The sequence below is a fragment of the Momordica charantia genome (genome assembly GCF_013281855.1).
Source record: "Momordica charantia cultivar OHB3-1 chromosome 1 unlocalized genomic scaffold, Mcharantia_2.0 BLBB01000001.1, whole genome shotgun sequence".
Classification (NCBI taxonomy): Eukaryota; Viridiplantae; Streptophyta; class Magnoliopsida; order Cucurbitales; family Cucurbitaceae; genus Momordica; species Momordica charantia.
The window spans coordinates 21,270,991-21,290,279 of record NW_028275157.1 but is presented as its reverse complement, the minus strand read 5'-3'; the positions used below and the strand labels follow the sequence as shown (position 1 = coordinate 21,290,279).

At 34.9% G+C, this 19,289-nt stretch overlaps 5 protein-coding genes across 7 annotated transcripts; 3 read left to right on the top strand and 2 right to left on the bottom strand.

The window, feature by feature from the left end:
- The first annotated feature begins 6,282 nt into the window (after nucleotides 1-6,282).
- LOC148213433 (uncharacterized) lies at nucleotides 6,283-6,690 on the top strand. Its single transcript, XM_088124155.1, has one exon. It carries the CDS (start codon nucleotides 6,283-6,285, stop codon nucleotides 6,688-6,690), a length of 408 nt encoding a protein of 135 aa, XP_087980281.1.
- A 2,499-nt stretch (nucleotides 6,691-9,189) lies between these two features.
- On the top strand, nucleotides 9,190-9,996 carry LOC111005989 (uncharacterized). Its single transcript, XM_022277726.2, has one exon. The coding sequence runs from the start codon at nucleotides 9,266-9,268 to the stop codon at nucleotides 9,791-9,793; it is 528 nt and encodes a 175-aa protein (XP_022133418.1). The 5' UTR covers nucleotides 9,190-9,265; the 3' UTR covers nucleotides 9,794-9,996.
- A 138-nt stretch (nucleotides 9,997-10,134) lies between these two features.
- Nucleotides 10,135-10,836, bottom strand: LOC111005990 (TPD1 protein homolog 1-like). The gene is made up of 2 exons (XM_022277727.2): nucleotides 10,715-10,836; nucleotides 10,135-10,612 (listed from the first exon to the last, which is right to left on the bottom strand). Exons 1-2 carry the CDS (start codon nucleotides 10,791-10,793, stop codon nucleotides 10,239-10,241), a joined length of 453 nt encoding a protein of 150 aa, XP_022133419.1. The 5' UTR covers nucleotides 10,794-10,836; the 3' UTR covers nucleotides 10,135-10,238.
- A 3,918-nt stretch (nucleotides 10,837-14,754) lies between these two features.
- On the top strand, nucleotides 14,755-15,384 carry LOC111005569 (uncharacterized). Its single transcript, XM_022277105.2, has one exon. The coding sequence runs from the start codon at nucleotides 14,823-14,825 to the stop codon at nucleotides 15,141-15,143; it is 321 nt and encodes a 106-aa protein (XP_022132797.1). The 5' UTR covers nucleotides 14,755-14,822; the 3' UTR covers nucleotides 15,144-15,384.
- A 285-nt stretch (nucleotides 15,385-15,669) lies between these two features.
- LOC111005568 (putative protein FAR1-RELATED SEQUENCE 10) lies at nucleotides 15,670-18,816 on the bottom strand. Of its 3 annotated transcripts, none has more exons than XM_088120263.1 (4): nucleotides 17,329-18,816; nucleotides 16,792-17,235; nucleotides 16,430-16,694; nucleotides 15,670-16,333 (listed from the first exon to the last, which is right to left on the bottom strand). In XM_088120263.1, the coding sequence occupies exons 1-4, from the start codon at nucleotides 18,346-18,348 to the stop codon at nucleotides 16,080-16,082; spliced, it is 1,983 nt and encodes a 660-aa protein (XP_087976389.1). In that variant the 5' UTR covers nucleotides 18,349-18,816; the 3' UTR covers nucleotides 15,670-16,079. The 3 variants fall into 3 exon arrangements, with proteins under 3 accessions (XP_087976389.1, XP_022132796.1, XP_022132795.1); XM_022277104.2 differs by having other exon boundaries at nucleotides 15,670-16,694; nucleotides 17,329-18,408; nucleotides 18,551-18,807; XM_022277103.2 differs by having other exon boundaries at nucleotides 15,670-16,694; nucleotides 17,329-18,806.
- Between the last annotated feature and the right edge of the window lie 473 nt (nucleotides 18,817-19,289).

The window sequence follows — 19,289 nt, the reverse complement described above, 5'->3', positions numbered from 1 at the left end:
TCACCGCTTTAATTACTAAACTAGAAAAATCAAAATAGACATGAATTAGGTAATTGTGACATTTGAATACATATAAAGGTACATGAATGAATCGCTAGACGAATGGGAGGGATCATGAGATAATAAAAGTGTATGAAAGTATGCTTAAGAAATGTTTAAAAGAATTGATAGTAACTACTTATGTGTACATTTATTTTTGGTGGCTCAATTGAAAAAGTTAGTATAATCTATATAGTTTTACTAAGAATTTGTTCCAGAGAAAATTGTATTCACATTTCACGTAGTTCTAAAAATATTTAAAGTTGTTTTTACCTTTCAACCAGATAGATTCCAAAATAGAGATTTGAACTTTGAAGTGCAGAAAGCCACCTTAAGAATGAAAACAATAATAAACCTTTGGAGAAAAAAGAAAACGTGTACTTTCAGATAAGTAACCCTTTGTTTTGTCATGAATATTGCCCCTTCCATCTCTCTCACTTTTACCCGGCCCCCCTTACGCTGAACTATTAGAAAAGAATTCATGAATTATATTGCAACGTAGAATCTATGATTTATTTTTATTTTTATTTTATTTTTGTGTGATTTTTTTTTAGTACAAAGATTGAACTTTAGTTCTTTAGGGAAGGATAGTCTTTACCTACCTTTATTTTAAACCTATACAACACACCCCATAATTATAGGATCAAGACTAAAATAGTACACTAGAGTTCATAAATTTAATTAATGTTCTAAAATAGTTGTGCGCCCAATAATTTAAACAATTCAAATATGCAATTAGATATAGTCTCCTAAGTTATTTATGAGTTAATTAACAATTTAATTCCCCAAAAAATTTTCCTAAAGACCGACTTAAGTTGAAAGAAAATGAAAATGGAAAAATGGACAATAATGTTTTGTCTATTTTGGACGCTGAATGATCCAATGCCTAACCTCAAACTACAAGTCCATTTTTCCTCCGACAATTGAATGCGCCTGTCGGGTTCACTCGTTGTAAAATGATGACGGTCCAACCCAAAAGATGTAGCAAGGCCCAAAAGTTTCGTACTTGGTCTGTGGGCTGAGGCCCAAAGACCCAAATCACTGAATTTAGTTGCAAGGTCCAAAATGGAAGATTCTTCGTTCTTGCTAACCACCATTAAATATTTGACAATTAAGAGAAAAAATACGAGAATAGAGATTTTCTTATTTTATTTTAAATAATGAATTGTCAATTTTTCAATAGTGGTGAGGATAAAATTTAGTCTAGGAGTCAAATATTTTCCGTCTAAAATATCAGTTATAGATAATAATTATTTATCGAAATTATAGGATGTTTTTTATTCAACAAATATGAGGGAGAAATTGAACCTCCAACTCCAAATGAAGAGATACCACTTAGTTATGTTTAAATGGAAAGACTTTTTATTTTTTTTTTAAGATTTAAACCTAACTAACCCACCATATACCATCCAAATAATTACAAAAATGTTAAAAAGAATAAAATTATAAATAATAACCTCCAACAAAGTGAGAAATGAACATCGATACATAGTTTAGTGGTTGAGGCATGACCCTCACGGCCTCACGTTTTTATTATACTAAAAAGAAGGTAACAAAGTAAATTAAGTGAAGATAGATTATTATTATTATTATTATTTTTTTTTTTTGGGAACAGGAGATAGACCATTTTAGTTCTCATCTCTTTGACGCTAGAACTAAATTGATCTGAGATGTAAAATCGGCAGGTTCTAAGAAAATAAATTCTTTAAATATCTTTTAATATAATATTTAAACATAGGGATTTAGAATAATAGATACAATACCAAAGATAGGTTAGTACAATGGCCACAAATATTTACGTTATTTGTTTGTTTTCATCCATGACTAATCAGATAATAAACTATTATTAATAATTAATCTTTTGAGGGATAGATAAAAAGAGAGAAAATGCTTTGTAGAAGTTGTATATGTGAGACTGAAATTTGGTTTCGATCTCCCGCTCCAACGAATACCTGTACACATAGAAATCTACCCAACGATATGATGCTGAGCTCAACAGACCCCGATATCTAAATTAGTAAAGGATTTCGTTGAAAGAAACAAAAATCAGATTATAAGAGTGTACTTTGCATCCCAAGTCTCCCTTATTATTTATAAAGAGAATTTCATCGGGTTGGTTCCGATGGACCAGCTCTCGATTGATCGATTGTTTGGGTGGTTTAACCCCTACACTTTAACCGGGATGACTTGACCCATGTTGTTTGTCTAATTCCAATTCATGTGAAGTGGGTAGGATAATTTCACCACAACAACTTTTGTTTGGGAGTTTACTTAGAACAATTTTTCTTTTTTTAAAATAAAAATTAATTAATTTTTTAATTATTATTTACGAACGATCTGTTTAGAAAAAAAAAAAGAAAAAGACTAAATTCGTTCTTCCATAAGGCTAGTAAATATTGATTTTAGTTTTTAATAATAATTAAAAACAAAAACGGAAAAATGGAAAATTACTCTTAAAAGACAAAATTTGAAAACAAATTGTTACAATTTAAGAACTCCAATATAATGGCTTGATTTAGGTGTTGGTGTATCTTGAAATTTGGCTGCTCTTGTTTGTCTCTTGAACGTAGAAATTCTCAACAAAATTAAAGTGGGTTGGTCAGATTTGGTAGGCCATCTAGCTACTCAATTCACCACTTGTCATTACATACACTTTCCTATGATTTCATTTGGTGTGACAAAATTTAATAAAAAAATTGAATTTCATAGCATCTAATTAACTTTGCTTCTCATGTAACTTGTACTTTTAACATATACTAGCAACAATCACGTGCAATGCACGAGGAATTAAAGATTTGTTTTCTACATATATTAAAAATGATGTTTAAAAAACTAAAATATGAATTTACGAAAACTTAAAAGGTAAAATAAGAAACATACATTCTCCTCCATTGATACATCTCTACCATTTGATTGTGATGTTTCATACTGTAGTCTGGATCACACACCATATGCGGATGATAACACTTTCTTTATGTAACCACATCTAATGGATTAACTTCTCTCAACGAACATATTTACCTGAATAATTTGCTCTTGTCAATAAATTTTTGAAAATTTAAATGGCAAAATAGGAAAATAAAAACCCTTATAATATGAAATCTAATGCAATAATAAAGGGTTATATAGATGCATGGTGTTTTCTTTCATGTTATATAGATGTTTGTAATCACACCTATTTGGGAATTGATATATCATTTCATCAATCACACCTCTTGGATTAACTTATCTATCTAAAAAAATACATCGGTCTAATATATTATATATAAACAATTATCAATCTCAATTGCACCCATATGTGAATGAACACATCACTTCTCTCAACAGATACCTCGACCCAACGGTTTCATCCTACATAAGTTTTAAGGATAAAATAGGTATTTATTAAAAAGTGGAGGGCAAAAATGGAAGGCAAAGATTCTCCTCCATAACCCCATTTATCTATAGTATAGATATAGATAATTGGATCTTCATTTTATTGGCGATGAAGCAACTAGATAAAGACATAGGTGTCATGTTAAATCATTGACGGTTGTAACCCATATCAGTTTAAATTTTTGAATTCATTATAGTGATTTAACACGGTATCAAAATAAGAATTATTCCGATATTCAAACCGTTTTTAAGTGAGGAAGAGTGTTATTTATATGTCTAATGATGATTAACCTATTGCAAACAAACAAATAATATATACTTGCTAAACTACCTCTATATTATTATAATTTCCTTTTTTACAGATTAAATCTTCACTTGGTAGGGTGATGACTCCATTATATTTATAACTTTTTTTTTTACTTTTAAAAAGGAAGATGGTTTTAAAATCATAGGATATATAAAACTTAAATTTGTGTAACCTATATTTGAATTTTATAAAGAATTAGATTATAGAAACTTATGATTTTGTGTAATGTTGGTTCGTGAGTTTACGATTTATAAAACTTAGTATATAGTAGAAAATATAGATTTTATAGCATGTGGGATTGAGAAACTCATTTTTTTTTAACACTAACATGTGGAGGTGGGAGATTCGAACTCATGACATCTCTCGATTAGGAAAAAATGTGCCAGTTATTGTTTAGCTAAACTCATGTTGATGAGAAACTCACATATGAAACAGACTCAACTTAACTAATTATATAATTCAATCTTGACCCGAAAGCTAAATACCCCGATCAGGGATATTATTTGATGAGTGTGAATATTAGATATTTGGGAGTTAAATATCTAGATAATAATAATGCCTGTACTTGGATATGGAGAAAACTTAATAACTCGGAGTAATTAAATTAAATTAAAATATTTATATTGCACAATTAATTAACAAATAAATATTAAATTAAAGCAATTAAAATTAATTTAGGCATGGAATGATTATATTTCTCCCTCCTCTCTCCTGATCATATCCTACGAATATAACCATCTATTCTCCATAATAAGATCTCAAGAGAAACCAGTTTTAAAAATCAATCTTTGAAATTCACTTCTAAGATTGTATTATTTGCCGAAATGCCGTAGAGCAAGAAAAGCAAATTTGAATTCTGAATCAAATTATAGAGATAGGAAGAAAAAGGATAAAAGGAAACTTACAGAAAGCTGTATAAATTAAGCTTGAAAATGCATGACATTGACTACTGAAACTTTATAATTTGAATGACCAAAAGGAAAAGTAAAAGAAATATCCCAATAATTTCCCCCCTTTTGTTCTGCATGGTCCACTACCTCTGCATTCTGCAACAAAGAGATATAATGATCATAATAATAATAATAGTAATAAAAAGGAGAAGATAAAAGAAACATAAATAAGAAATTAAAATCCCTATATATGGTAAGAGTGGTTGAGTGGCAGTTAACATAGAAGTATCCTCAATTAGGGGGTCTTGTTAGTAAAGTAAAAATGGGATTAAATTAACAACAATAATAATGGAGGGTTAAAAAAGAAAAAGAAAAAGAAAATGCTTTATTTCTTATCAATCTTTCAGATTTGGGAGCCCCCCCAAAAAAAAGGGGAAAAATAATAGAATTGCTTTTGAAAGTGGTTTCAGAAAAGAAGCATCTAATCCAGCAGCTTGTGTGGGCATCTGCAGCTTTGGGTTGAGCATGCCATTTTCAGCCAAATGCTTGCGGACAAAAACACCTATTCTCTCACACACAAACTCCTTTTGCTTTTTAGAGAGAGAGAAATTCGAATGTTGGTATGTTTGTCTTTGTCATACATTATTGTTCCAATCAAACTATCTTCATATATATATATAAACTCTTTTTTCTTTTTTATTTGGACCTCCTTTTAACTTTCATGATTGTAGCAACACTGTATACTTAGGCATGGGAGTTTGAATCTCCTATCTCAAAGAAATGGGTAGATATCATTTACCTTTAAGTTAAGTTCATGTTAGCTAAGTCAATGTCTTTTTTTTTTTTTTTAATACATTAACATGTGAGGGTGGAGATTTGAAGTCGTGACATTTTAACCAGTTGAGTTACATTCAAGTTAACGTTAAATCAATGTGTTAACTTTGTTAGTACAACGTCAAAACGAACATAGCTCAGCGGTAACTGACATATATCTCAAACCAAGAGTTTGAACTCCCACCTCACATGTTGTATTAAAAAAGAAAGACTTCGTTAGTATAACAATTATGTGATCTGTGAGATTAGGGCTTTGGAAAATTACGTCGAATCAAACTCTTTGGAGGCTATAAATCTGATTACGGGAGATACTGATCGGCAAAGTGTTGCTATTTCGTGGATTGAAGATATTAAGATTCTTGCTAGTTCTTTCAAGGAGATCTCTTTGTACTGTTTATACCCTCCCTCCTAAGCTTTCATTCTCATCTCCTTTGAAGTAGGTGTCTTTTAGCTCCTCCTCGCACCGCCCCCATCTCTTTCGAATTAAAACCAAAACAAAATAATTTAGGAGGTAGGCAGGGCCTAGGGGCGTCCATCATCTCCAAAGTTAAAACCTTTATATTTTAAACAAAGAAAAGAGAGAAAAAAAAGGTGGCTTTTTGGGAGACAAAGTGGCAGAGCATCACCAATACCTATTATTCCTCCAAACACACCCTTCCATGTGCTTTTTAACTACATTCTCTTGGATTTTCCCCCTTCCCCCCCCTCTTTCCCCTTGGCATTTTTCCCCCTCCTCTGCCGATTCTCATCCCCCATCTCCTATATATCCAAATACAACAACAAAACACAAACCCCATTAACAAATTAAATTCGACTACTCAAAAACACGTAACAAACATGAACAACATTGACCGGCGCCCACTTGTTGCTCCCTCCTCCATTGCTCTGCTTCAACAGCGCTTCAGAGACCTCCACAGAGTCAAGCAAATGAGGGAGGAGAGGGAGCTTCTCAAATTGCTCTCCCTTTCTTCCCACACCCTCCTCCACTTTCCTACTGCCGTTGGCACCTTCTTTTGGCGTCCGGAGTTGATGATGATCACCGCCGCCGCCGCCCCACCTCGGACATCTCTATCCCTCTCCCCGATCTCGCAACCCCACAAGGTTGGCGCCGAGGTGGCGCCGCTCGTCGACTTATGGCCAGCGCCTGATGCCATCAATGCTTGTGATGATCGTAGCACCGCCTCCGACGACAATATTGATGATTCGGACTCGTGCTCCGAGGTTGATACTTCTCTTCACTTGTAAACATGTGTTGAATGGTCACTTAATTGTTAGTTGTTTGTCCATGAAACGCTTAGAAGTTGCCCATTTGACGTACGTTCTATATACAACCGGGGTGGGTGGCTGGGTGCGGTGGAGTCAGAAATTTTTGGCATAAAATTTTGCATTATTCTAAAAAATTAATTACGACTTGGAAGGGCAGTAAACTAGATTGTATTTTAATCTAAGTTTATAAATACGGCTGGAGTGATTATTAAATAAAGTAGAGCGGCAGATCCTTGATATCTTCTATGGTAACCTAAAAAACTGGCCAGTTTGATGAAATGAAATCCTAGTTGGTGTTATCAAAAAAATTGGGACGTCAAAAACGAATAAAGACATAGAGATCTCAGTTGGGAAGTACGTACGTAGTTGGTAGGCCTTTAAAAAGCAACTCAAACAAGAGAGTTACCTTGAGGCTGTTTAAAAAAAGGGAAAAAATTCTGACCACGGTAGAAATTTTAAATTTTGACAATTAAAAGAGAGAAAGGCACGTAGGAAGAAACAATAGAATGCCCCACCAGTGGTCAGTACCAATAACAATAAGATCAGCCAAATATATCAAAAGTATCACAGAATTGAACCAATCATTCCTCTCTATGATTTGGATTTGGATTTGGATTTGGATTTGGAATTGGAATTTGACGAAACACGGCCAATATTTTTGGGGGCGATTTGGTCTCTTTGCCTCTCTTACTTTTGCTCGTGCTGCTACCTAATCTTTTTGCCTAAACCCTAAACCAAACACAATGTTATATTTGTTCATATTCTTCTTCATCACTTTTGTAGTTTTTATTTGGAAAACAAAACATCTTTTCAAAATACAATTTCATTATCTCAACGACACATTTTTCCGCTTCAAAAAAGTATTACTTAGAATTCATTTGATAACGTTCTTAATTTTTTGTTTCTCATTTCTTATTTGTTAATTTCTTGTTTCTCATTTCTTTGTAGCTGTTTCATGGTTTCTTAAAAAAAAAAAAAAACAGAAACATGTTTGATGACTATTTGTTGTTTCTTATTTTCTCCATATGTAAATTAAAAAAAAATGTTAAAGCTTTATTTGAAAATTATTATTTTTACTTAAATATTAAAAAAATTTACCTTTTATTTATTTTTTTAAATATTTATTATGCATTTTATAAATCAATGGTACATAATAATGCTTTCACTTATCCCTTTGAAAAAAAGTTAGAAGGGTAAACAAAAAATAAGAAACATTTTTGTTGTTTCCAGAATTTCTACACAATTTTAAAAATATTTTTTAAAAATGAAGAACGAGAAACATGAAGGAATTATCAAACACATGTGTTTCTCAAAAACTAGAAACGATAAACAAAAAACAAAAATCAAGAACATTATCATAAATGGACTCTTAATTGATCACTCATCAATCCTCTTCCATTTGTTAAGTCCCTAAACTTTAAAAAGCTTTTAATACTTCTTTGAGTTTTTTCAAAGTCTTGTGATCTATCTAGTTTCCACGCTTTAAAAAGATTCTAAATTCTAATATGTTCTGAATGAGCTTTGTTAAGGGAATGTTTACGCCACCAAACATCTAAATATGCTCAAAATCAATTCATCATGTAATCTTAAATAATAATAATAATAATAAATAAATAATAGTGTGACACATAAGCAAACCAACAAAGTTAACAATAAGGATCTTTCAAATACATAGTAAAATGTTAAACTACTTATTTGAAAAGTTTAAAATTACATGCGGATCAGATCAACACATAAGCTTAAAAAATTAGTCATCTATTTCCAACTTTGTAAAAAGATACATCTACTTGGCTTTAAAATTACAAGTACTAAATTTCTTACTTTAAATATTAATGAAAAAAAGTGATTCATTGTCAAATAGAAAGAAAATAATCTCAAGTAAATTAAACCTTGCAAACCATATTTAAATTAAATTAAAGAGATTGGACCGAGAGATAATAAGTTAGAATCCCCACCCTACATGTGTTATACATATACTCAACTAAAAAAAATTAAAAACATAAATAAAATAATGAAACATGGGCTACACTCATGACTACGTTGGGCCTTTCTTGTCATTAAGCCCAATATCATAACTCTTGAATTGAGACCCAATTTGAAAAGAGACGTCATCAACAAAGATAGCCCCAAGCTCAAGCTCCAGACTCCAGTGCTACACTTTTGGAAAATAATTAAAATAGAATTATCAAAATATTAACAAAAAATAGATATACACAAGTACAACTGGTTTGCCTCTATTTTCCACTTCTTTAATTTTGATAATAATTCTCGATTTTTTAAAATTTTTTTTGAGAATTAATCCAATTTTTCAAAGAAAGAGAAACATGGTGCTATTTTTTTTCTTTGAAAAGTAGCTCAAATAGAGCAGAAACCATACGCTTACGACGGCTCTTCCCAGCCACGAATTCCCCATTTAGAACCCAAACGATATGATCTTAAACTATCATTAACACACTAATCCTTCACTAATTACACATCTTAATTTACTCATTGATTCTGGATAACATATTTTAAAACGGATATTGGCTTCAACTCGATCCACTGACTCAACACCATGGCTACCTCTTTCAGATCTCGAATCCACTTCCCAAATTTCCCCCTTTTTAAAAACCCACCAATTTCTCCCCGTCTACTCCCAATCAACGCCGCCCCGCCCCTCCGACGCCGTCGCCGGCCACTCGCATCCTCAGCGCCGCCGGCGAAATCCAGACCAATCGCTGAGCCGTCGGATTTGAAGATCATCGACCCAGATGAGGGGTCAAGGGTCCTGATCGTGGGAGCGGTTTCGGTGGGCGTGGTCCTGTTTCTGATGGGGTGCGACGCCCAAACGGCGTCGGCTTTGGGCCCCGAAGGGCCGTTGGTGGAGGAATTTTGGGACAATGTGAGAAGATATGCAATTTACGCCGTTACTGTGAGTACCGGTGCTCTTTACACCATTTTCCTGCCCATTTTCGAGCTCCTGAAGAACCCAATTTCTGCTGTTCTTGTTTTGGCTATTTTTGGGGGTGGGATTTTCATTGTCTCCCAGGTGCTCTCTGCCATGGTTGGTGTCTCTGAATTTTCCTATGATTATGCCTATTGACCACCCAAAAATCTTCACTTTATCTGTTTTGGCTTTTGGGATTTCGTTCTGTAAGTGTATGCGCTACTTGATTATCCAATGCGTTCGAGAATTTCGTAAAGTTCATGTTAGATTAAAAAAAAAGGCTGTTGAATCTCTAATGTTTTGACATTTTATAATTACATACACTTCCTGTCGAAGAATGTTAAATTTGATTGACAATACACTTGAGGAATTACTGATTTGAAACTTTGCTACTAGTCTAATTCATCATTTAACCCATGTAAAGTGTGATAAACGAAGTAATTGAAGATAGAATATTTGTAATTGATTCTAAAATGGAAGTCATGATGAGATGAATATGAGAAGAATTTACCATGGATTCATTTAAATGTGAAGCAAATGATGGAATAATTGATAGAAAAGAAAATGATGAGACGACAACATATAGTTGGGGTTGGGGTTGCTAATTAGAACAAGTTGCAGAAGCGAGAGAGAGAGGGTAAGGGAAAGTGTTGGCATATTGGAAAGACAGAGTTTGAGCAGGAGGCAGAGGGTCGCCGTCGTTGATAAGGCAGTCGTCGTACTGCAGTCTCCGGAAAACTCTGGGATTGACCAATCGGGCGGAGCTGAACCACCCACATTTGAGGTGAATGTTGGAGATGCTGCAGCCTGAAGCACAGGCGTTTAATATCTCAACTGTGTACGCCGGAATCCCATCCGGAAGAGGAGCTGTTTGGCCTTGAAACACCTCGATGTCGCCCTCGGAACATTCTGATCCAATGCCACCACTTTGATCTTCCGCCTCCTCAACAGCTCTGGAATGAACAAATTCGAAGACTGCATTCCATTATGAATAAAACAGTGATTGATGTCATGAAAAACGGTGAAAAGGTAGAGTAATTTGTGCGTTGGAGGTGAAAAACTAGAAAGAGAAGTTACCAAGAAGCCATGCAAGGCAGAAGCAGAAGCAAAATGTGGGGGCAGGGCGATGGGGGCTGCGGAAAGCACCACCTTTCATGGCTGTCCAAGTCTTGTCCGTCCACTCTGTTTCTTTGTGTATTAGCTATAAGCTTTCAGCCTCAATCTGGTGGGTATGGCAGTGCTATAAAAGCATGCAAATGAAGAAGGGGCATGCAGAGGCTGTGGCAGAGGCAGAGGCAGAGTAAGTAATGTAAAGTAAAAAGGGGGAATGGAATCTAAAACTTAAAGGGATGCTTACATTATGGACACACGTGTAAGCAAAACACATTCAAATCCACTCGATGTCTTGTCTCCTACCTGGTTGACTAAGTTGTCAAATTGTATGAAAAATGAAAAACAGAGGCTCCAACGGAGTGCTTTACAGAAAACAGAGTGGTTTTGTTGTGATTTTTAATGTTGGACTTTCGATGACATTACCTTGAACAAAATGGGGGAGAGAGTGGGAAGGAATTTGGCTCTGTTTTCTAGAGAGGGGATGCACAAAACAAAGCAAAGCAAAAGGACGGCCATTAATGGGGTGTAGGTAAATGCAGGGGATTCCTTTTTATGGAGAGGCGCCGCCAAAAGCATTGATTTAGTTGTCTGCGTCTGTGTATGTATCTGTGATTTCGGCGCTGAGTCAAGATCAAGATCTGGGTTCTGCATGGAATCTTCTTCCACTCCCACTTCCCACTTCCCAGGTGGCTTTCAAACATAAAGAAGCTCTTTATTTGAATTTGCAGAGACAGAAAGAGAGGTTAAAGTCAACACAAAAACACACCAATCTAAGATTCTGATCAACATTCAACATTCAACATTCAACACACATTTGAGGAGGTTGAGGAGATGGTCAATCAATCAGACCCAACGCATTTTAATCAAACTTTGATTGGACCTCAGATGTAAATGCAAGGTTTTAAACCATAGTTTTACTCTAAGAATAAAGTTCATCAGTTTTTATATCTACCTATGGTTCAACATCGACATTGTTGTTCCGTATAAAACGACAATGGCCATGTGTCACGGGAAAGACAATAAGCCTATAAATCTTCTTAGAGTCCTATGAAAAAGACGCCTAGATTCAAAGGAACAAAACCACCTTAAACCCATTCTATAACTCCCCACACCGTGATTTACTTGACGTGCTAAGTGGCCAACAAGTGGTTCCACTCTTGTCTATGAATATATGAAGGGTTGATTCACTATGCAAGTACGAAGTTGATTGTTCAATTGAGATTTGAGACTAACTTAATTTTCATAGTGCTTACTTTTATTTTTTAACTTCATTATACATCATTCCAGTTTCCGAGGGTGATTATAATTTTACAAACATAGATAAATGTTCTACCTTTTTTTAGTGTAAGTATTACATTTACATATGGATTTAATCAAATTTGTAAGTTCTAAAATATCTTATAAATATACTCATCAAAATATATACATCTTATAAATATTCTTCAAATAAAAATCTAAAGCAATAATTATTCAAGTCTTATATTCAATTTGATTAGATTAAGAACTTAGAACAAAAATGGGCTAACATGATCAAATTTATGGGTACAAATTAAAATTTTCTCGTGACTGTTGTGTCCATTGTGAAGTTACAAAATCTCAAGTGTAACTTACAATTTGAATTATGCTACATTTTAATTTTGCATTTCTTTTGCATAAACATAATTGAAAATTTTTAAATTCATATATCAAATAGACATAATACTTAAAAATAAATGGACAATAGTACAAAGATTGAAACTAAATTTATAGTTTAATTAGAAGGAAATAAATATGGAAGTCCTTGCACAACCCAACCAATTCGTTTGGCGGTGCATTGTGCAAGTGAATGAATACTTGCTAATTGGGAATGTTGTACAAGCTAAAAACACATACCGAGCATAGATCAAGTGGTTAAAGTGCATATTTCTAATCAAAAGATTATGAGTTTAAACCCGCACCTACTTATTGTAGTAAAAAAAAAAAATTTAAAACCCAAATTTATTATAAAAAAACTAAATAAAATCCTTTTTTTTTTCTTTTCAATATAGATATTTAAAAATAGAAATGATTTTCATCTCGTTTTTCTTTTCTTTTCTTTTTAGTTTATTAGTTTTTTAGTACTTTTTTAGTTTATTAGTGACAATTACAAGAAAATGCCAAAATCGTTATTGAATAAGTATGAAGAGTATAGTACTTTTTACCTTTTTAGATAATTCTAAAATACACTTTAAAAAATATTGAATTAATTTTTTAAATTGAACAATACATTAGATCAGATGGTAATTTCGAACCTCCAACTTTTTATTTGAAGATATATATCAACTAGTCGAGCTGTATTAAGGTGGATCACGTTAACGAGTTCATTTTACTCGTTCCTTATAAAAAATAAAAGAAATATAAGTGAAAGTTATTGTTGGCACAATTGATAAAATTGTCTTATGTTTTTGGTCGTCGAAGTTTATAAAATGATTTTTTTACCATTTATAGAATGGTTATAAATAATCCTTGACATGTTTATTTGACTTTAACTTTAAGATGAGTTGTTAAATTGCTTACGGCAGTAATTAATGAGGTAAAATATATTAATTAAATAATATTTGAGATTTTTTATTTTATTTTATTTTTCCTTCTCTTCCCATTTTCCGACGAACCTCAATCTTCTTTGCCACTTACTCGTCGTCCACCTGTTTGCTGTCGCTAGCCCGCCGTTTGGATGTGGAAGAGGAACACTCTAGTTCCATTTAAGATGTGAAAGGGAAGATCTGAAAACTTTTCTTTTCCTATTTTGCCCTCTCTCAAAATCCTACCACCTCCCTCTCTATCTCTCCAGCAAAAATAAAAAATTCAATTACCGTAACAATATTATTAAATTAATATATTTTTGTCACATGAGTTATTACAATCAACACCTCATTTTTAAAGTTAACTAACTAACTCATGTAAAGATTGAGAATGTCCATTTTAAATTTTAAAAAATCAAATAGATATTTATTTAATTTCAATGACCAAAATTGTATTTTTCAGTGAAATTTACGAAGTTGTTATGTATAGGTACAATTGCATTAATATGCATGAGTTTAGATCCATGCCAGATGCCACCTTACTCCTCTTTGTGACAAATGTCAAAAATGAAATTGAATCAAATTACTAAATTGCCCCTATTATTCTAGATTTCTCTTTCCTTCTACGTTATTAATTGTTTAACGCGTCCTTCCCATCCCCACCCTAATTTACTCGCATGCCATTTATGAGAGGGGAGGGAGTTTTTTGTCATACTCGTACCATACTAAAATTCTAAATATTTATAGTTTTTCGTTTTCCTTTTTTCTTTTTTCTTTCCCTTCTAGCATGAGGCCAGAAAATTTGCTAACAATGTTCAGGTTTCTTAGTTGAATCATATAATTAATTCTATTACCATTTAATCTGATCATAACTTAAATAGTTAGATTAACGTTCGAACCCACGCCAAATTCCATTTTGTATCTCCCTTCTCCACTAGAGAGTTGCCATTTTCAAGAAAAACAATAAATGAATGAAACACCAATTGCAGCTCAACAATGGCTGTCTAGTTAAGGTTTCACATCACCATGTTTGCTCTGTAAAACTGCTGGCTTGGTTTCTCACCACAAATTTCACAATCAATATGTGAAAGTTTCCACTTCCCCCCATGCGTTATAAAAAATCCTCACCCTAACATAACTGCAAATCCCAACCTTTTTCTGCCAAAAAAAAAAAACAAACAAACAAAACAAACATAGCCAATTTGACCTTAATTTCTTCACTGTCTTCAACAACAAGCCACTAACCGCCATTATTGAACCATGACGTCCCACTTTGAATCTAGTTACGCAACTCCCTCTCAATCATTCCTCTAAAATGGCCATTTCAAAATTTCCATTGAAAACTGCTTCACGAAATCATCAGCCAATGCTAACCTTCCAAACAACCATTGCTTGACGGCGATTTCTCCGCACCAAAACCAGCACAGTTTTGTAATTATTTCCCTCCCCCTGCCTATAAATTTGGTTGCTTTCCCTTCACACCCTCTTGCCTCTAAACCTTCAAAACATTTCTCTCTCTGTTTCCTCTCTAGATGGCCATGGCCTTAAAATGGCTGCTTCATTCTGCATGTTATCTTCTGAATGAGGTCCATGCTTGTGCTAATGGAGGTGTCAAGACATCAGATGAAGAGAGAATTCCAAAAGGGAAAAAGGGTTGTGAAGAAATATGCAATTCTGCTTCTGGGTTTCAAATGCCTCTTCATTACCCTCGCTATAACAAGGCAGATTACCAGAAGATGGAGGAATGGGAAGTGGATCTGCTTCTCAACCAGTACGGGATGGGCTTTGAAGGCAGTTTGGAGGAGAAGAGGGCCTTCGCCATGGGCGCATTCCTATGGCCTGATCAGTTCTAAATTATACACCAATTTTCTCTCTCTGTCTCGCTCTCCAGAGGAACTCAAAAATAAAGATTCTACTGTGTTCTGGGAGTTGTAATGGAAAAAACTAATGGTGTTTTTGTGCTTGTGCCTACTAAAACATAAGTTCATATGCTATGGCCAGAAGAATTTCATGTCTTCTCTCTGTGCTTTTTGTCTAATAGAATATAATCTCCTTTTCATTCTTCTGTATAATAAACCCAGTACTTTCTTTTTCTTTCCTTTCTTTCCCAGTAAGTACAAGTAGAACTCCGGTGACGGAAGAAATACTTCCATCGCCGGTGGGGAATGGTGGAAGAGAATCTAAGGAATACAGGGCGGGATTCCAGGGAACAGGTGGAAGAAATCCCATTATTGTAATTGAAAAAAGGGAAGATTCCAAGCCCTGGTTCAACCACTGAATGACTATTTGGTGTCTCCTTTGACAATTAAAAGCAAAATTTTCCCAAAATAATCACTAAAAAGCTTAGAACACTCTAACACTCGCTTTATGCATACAGAATTCAAGAAAGAATGCTGCCCCATTCATCTAACTATGAACAAAACATTCAGTACAAGTTCTATAAAGCTGTAGAGGTGGGTCAGTGTAGGTCTATTTAAGTCATTAGGAGAAATGATCATACAGAACTTGATTGTTCAGATGCTCGTGACCTCAAAGTCAAAGGATGATTTTGCATCTCGTAAATATTCTTGACTCAACTCCAAGCATGTAGTTCTCTTCTTTTACTACCCCAACTCTTAGAATGCAGAAGAGAATACAACATCGTTCATCCATCACCGTCTTACTTCTGCAAATCTGAATGCATATCTCGATATGAGGGATTGATTCAGACAACTGACTGAGGATGGAAGTCAGATAAGACAATCAGTTGGGGAGAGTATTGAATTTGTAGCAATCCCTTTATAGAAGCATTAACCATTTGGAGAATCTGTCAAATCCATAGCTGCAGTCCCATCATTCTCAGGCATTCTCCTAATCTCGTTGAGAATCCTCGTGATCTCTTTCATTAGTTCGCTACGAACATGCTCGCAACGTTCCTTGGTGATGGAAGATTCTGCAAAAAGAGCCTCAGTAAGGCGCTGATATTCATGAAACCAATCTCCGTTGTTACTCTGGATACCATGACCATCACTTAAGCCTAGAGAGCTTTCCTGCCTCCATCTACCTAAATAATATTTATCAGGAAGCTGAAAGTAATTCTTGATAATGAATATGCGTAAAGCATGTCTGCATAGCAAGCCCGAGGATTCAAATTCCTTACAAGAGCAGTGAATCTGTTCACCGTCTGCAATCCACATCACCAGACGCTCTCCATCCATCTTCTTGAAGTGGCGTACAAGATACGATCCGTCGGACATTTCAGATGCAGCATACTGCATTGCCAACACTAATTCATGCTGCAAAGTATTGAAGGCAAAAGGAGTGAGGATGCTTCGTGCGTGTTCTTCGATAGGTATATTTGTCTTAACTTGCAAATACTGCATCCCCTGATGTTCGTGGCTTTGGAAGTTGGCTGAGATACCAACCTGAAAGAATTTGATATAACAAAAGTTACAAATCAAAGGACTGTATAGTACAAAAGATATTCATTCGAGGGATGTATTCAATTTCCCAGAAAGCCACCTGCTCGAAAAAGCTACGCAAACATGTCTGTGCATTAAAAACTCCTTTCAAGAATGTCCCGATAGACTTGAAATAGGCTGATGTTGCCATTCGAGCTAAAAGACAGCCTCTTATGAAGGACGGTACCCAATATTCCCGAAAAGTGAATAACAAATCAATGTGCTTGTCCGAAACAAGGCCAAACATCGATACCATTTGATCCCATCGAATTTCAAAATCCTCTGTATTCTCCACAGAATACAGCATATCAAATTCGGATTTGAACTCTGCATAACGAGATCCAAGATGAAGAGAGAACCAACTAGATACCTTTGACAAAATATTCCATCTAGAAACTATGTGCTTAGTGCCAGGTAATTCACTTCTTATTGCATCCCTAAGCCCTGGATCAAGATCAGTCAAAATCGTCTGTGGGAATCTTCCTCTCATGAATCGAATAAAGGTCTGTAATTTTAAGGTGAAGATGCACGAGATCTCAGAGTAGGACAAACTAAGATGAAATAGAACAACAAAGAGAGCAATATACTATATATATACCTGCAAAGCCCAGGCAAATGAACGAGGCGTTTCATCTTGCAACAAAACACAACCAAAGAAAATAGTTCTACCATGGTTATCAATGCCAAGCCACATTCCCAATAGTAACCCATATGTGATTGAAGAATAAGTAGTGTCAAAATAGACTACATCCCCAAACATGTCATAGGTATTAACAGAGTCACCATATGACCAAGCAACATGTTCAACCTTATCGTTTGCATCAACCGTAAAGTCATAAACAAACTCTTCATCCGATTCCTTAGTGGCTTTGCAAGCCTCCAGAAGCTCCATTGTATCAATCTCTCGTTTTTCATTTAGTAATGCATCGTGTTCTTGAACGATCTTCTTACGATTCTGAACAAAGTTTCTGACATCTCTCTCCAAAAAAGGCAATTGACCTCCATGAATCCCCTTTTCCAATTCCAATACCTTCACTATACGATGAATGGGGAACCCAGCTTTGGAAAGCAGAAGTATGCGCTCTTGGTCGGCCTCGTGAATTTTGCGATACGCAGGAAGGAGGCGAACTTGGTCGTCTTCCAGAAGTTCATGGTTATGTACATTGCTGAATTGCACTACAAACCACTGTGCAACTCCTTCGCTGACTTCCTTTGACAAATACATCTTAGCATCACATCCACACCGCACCGATTTTCTATCTCTATGATGCTCCCCAATGGGTTTTTTCTTAGCAGGTGCAAATCCAGAACGGTAGCAAACAAAGTCTCGTTTATAAACGCCCAATTGTGGGCTTAGTCTCGATCGCTCTTTCCTAATGGAAAACCCATTCTTTCTAGCGAAATTCCCATAATACTCAAACGCATCATTGTCGCTCTTAAACACCATCCCCACATAAGGGGCGACCATGGCTTCAGAACACACCCTTTCGGACGTCACTAACTGGGCTGCAACAGAAGTTTCCTCGCCCTCTCCTTCGTATGAGATATAGCATTTCCAATCCCCGCAAGGGCATTGCTGCCGTCGAATCCATACGTTTTTCGACGGTATGGATGTCATTGGCAAACAGTGGCTAATATTTGTAATTACACATCAAAATTCCAGAATCTAAGGTGGAATCTGCAGCAGAAAGCTTAAATCTATTGATGACCCTCATTTGCAGAGGTGACAAGAATTCCAGTCGAAGGAAAATAGAAGCATGATTTAGTGGGTTTGGAGCTGAATTGAGTTCAAATCTAGAAACCCAGAATAATATACGTACCATAGAAGGAGTTCCGTGATTAAACCCCTCAATCTGAATCCCTCATTCCTCTTCAGTTCACTTCAAATCACCTCGGCTGGCTAGTGTAATTTGTAGTGTTCCTCTTTCTCCAGTCCTGTGTTTTTCCTCTGCTCGTCCAGACGATTTCACCGAACAGTAGAAGCGTTCGCCAAACCCAACTTTGAAGTTTTGGGCTTCTTCATTTGTTGGGCCTGTAACAAATGTTCTGCACTTTACTGAAGTTCATGCGGCTCTTTCTTTTTTTCTTCTTCTTTTTTACCGCAATTCAAATTTGGAGGGAAATTATAAGACATGATACTAATTCTTTAGTTACGTTTAGATTCACTGTAATTTTATCCCTCCCAACATATTTATTTAGGTGGATAAGTCATTTATTACCATCCCTAAAATTAATGATTTGATGTCTGCTCCACAATTGTTGAATTAAAAAAGATAAATGGGCGAGATTCTTCTACCTAAAAAATGAAACTTAAAAAAATATATTTCTAAATATTATAAAAATGTGCTTCTTACTTCCTAGGATTCGAATTTGGTAGAATCATGAGTAATTCAAGTCCGAAATTCTACGCGGATATGAACATAGTTAAATAGGTCAAAACATTACTTTATCCCCTCAAGTCTCAAAATTCAAATCTCCTCATTTTCTTTGTACTAAAATAAAGTCCCAATTTTGAAAAATACTCTAAAAAACATATATTTTTTAATTATTGATTTTGTA

Coding starts and splice junctions, on each gene's coding strand:
- LOC148213433 (XM_088124155.1), top strand. CDS start 6,283: ATGAACAACATTGACCGGCGCCCACTTGTTGCTCCCTCCTCCATTGCT.
- LOC111005989 (XM_022277726.2), top strand. CDS start 9,266: ATGGCTACCTCTTTCAGATCTCGAATCCACTTCCCAAATTTCCCCCTT.
- LOC111005568 (XM_022277104.2), bottom strand. CDS start 18,348: ATGACATCCATACCGTCGAAAAACGTATGGATTCGACGGCAGCAATGC. Junction 17,236..17,328: donor CATTTGCCTGGGCTTTGCAG/GTATATATATAG, acceptor TTAAAATTACAG/ACCTTTATTCGATTCATGAG. Junction 16,695..16,791: donor TGCGTAGCTTTTTCGAGCAG/GTGGCTTTCTGG, acceptor AAATTCTTTCAG/GTTGGTATCTCAGCCAACTT.
- LOC111005990 (XM_022277727.2), bottom strand. CDS start 10,793: ATGAAAGGTGGTGCTTTCCGCAGCCCCCATCGCCCTGCCCCCACATTT. Junction 10,613..10,714: donor CTGCCTTGCATGGCTTCTTG/GTAACTTCTCTT, acceptor AATGGAATGCAG/TCTTCGAATTTGTTCATTCC.
- LOC111005569 (XM_022277105.2), top strand. CDS start 14,823: ATGGCCATGGCCTTAAAATGGCTGCTTCATTCTGCATGTTATCTTCTG.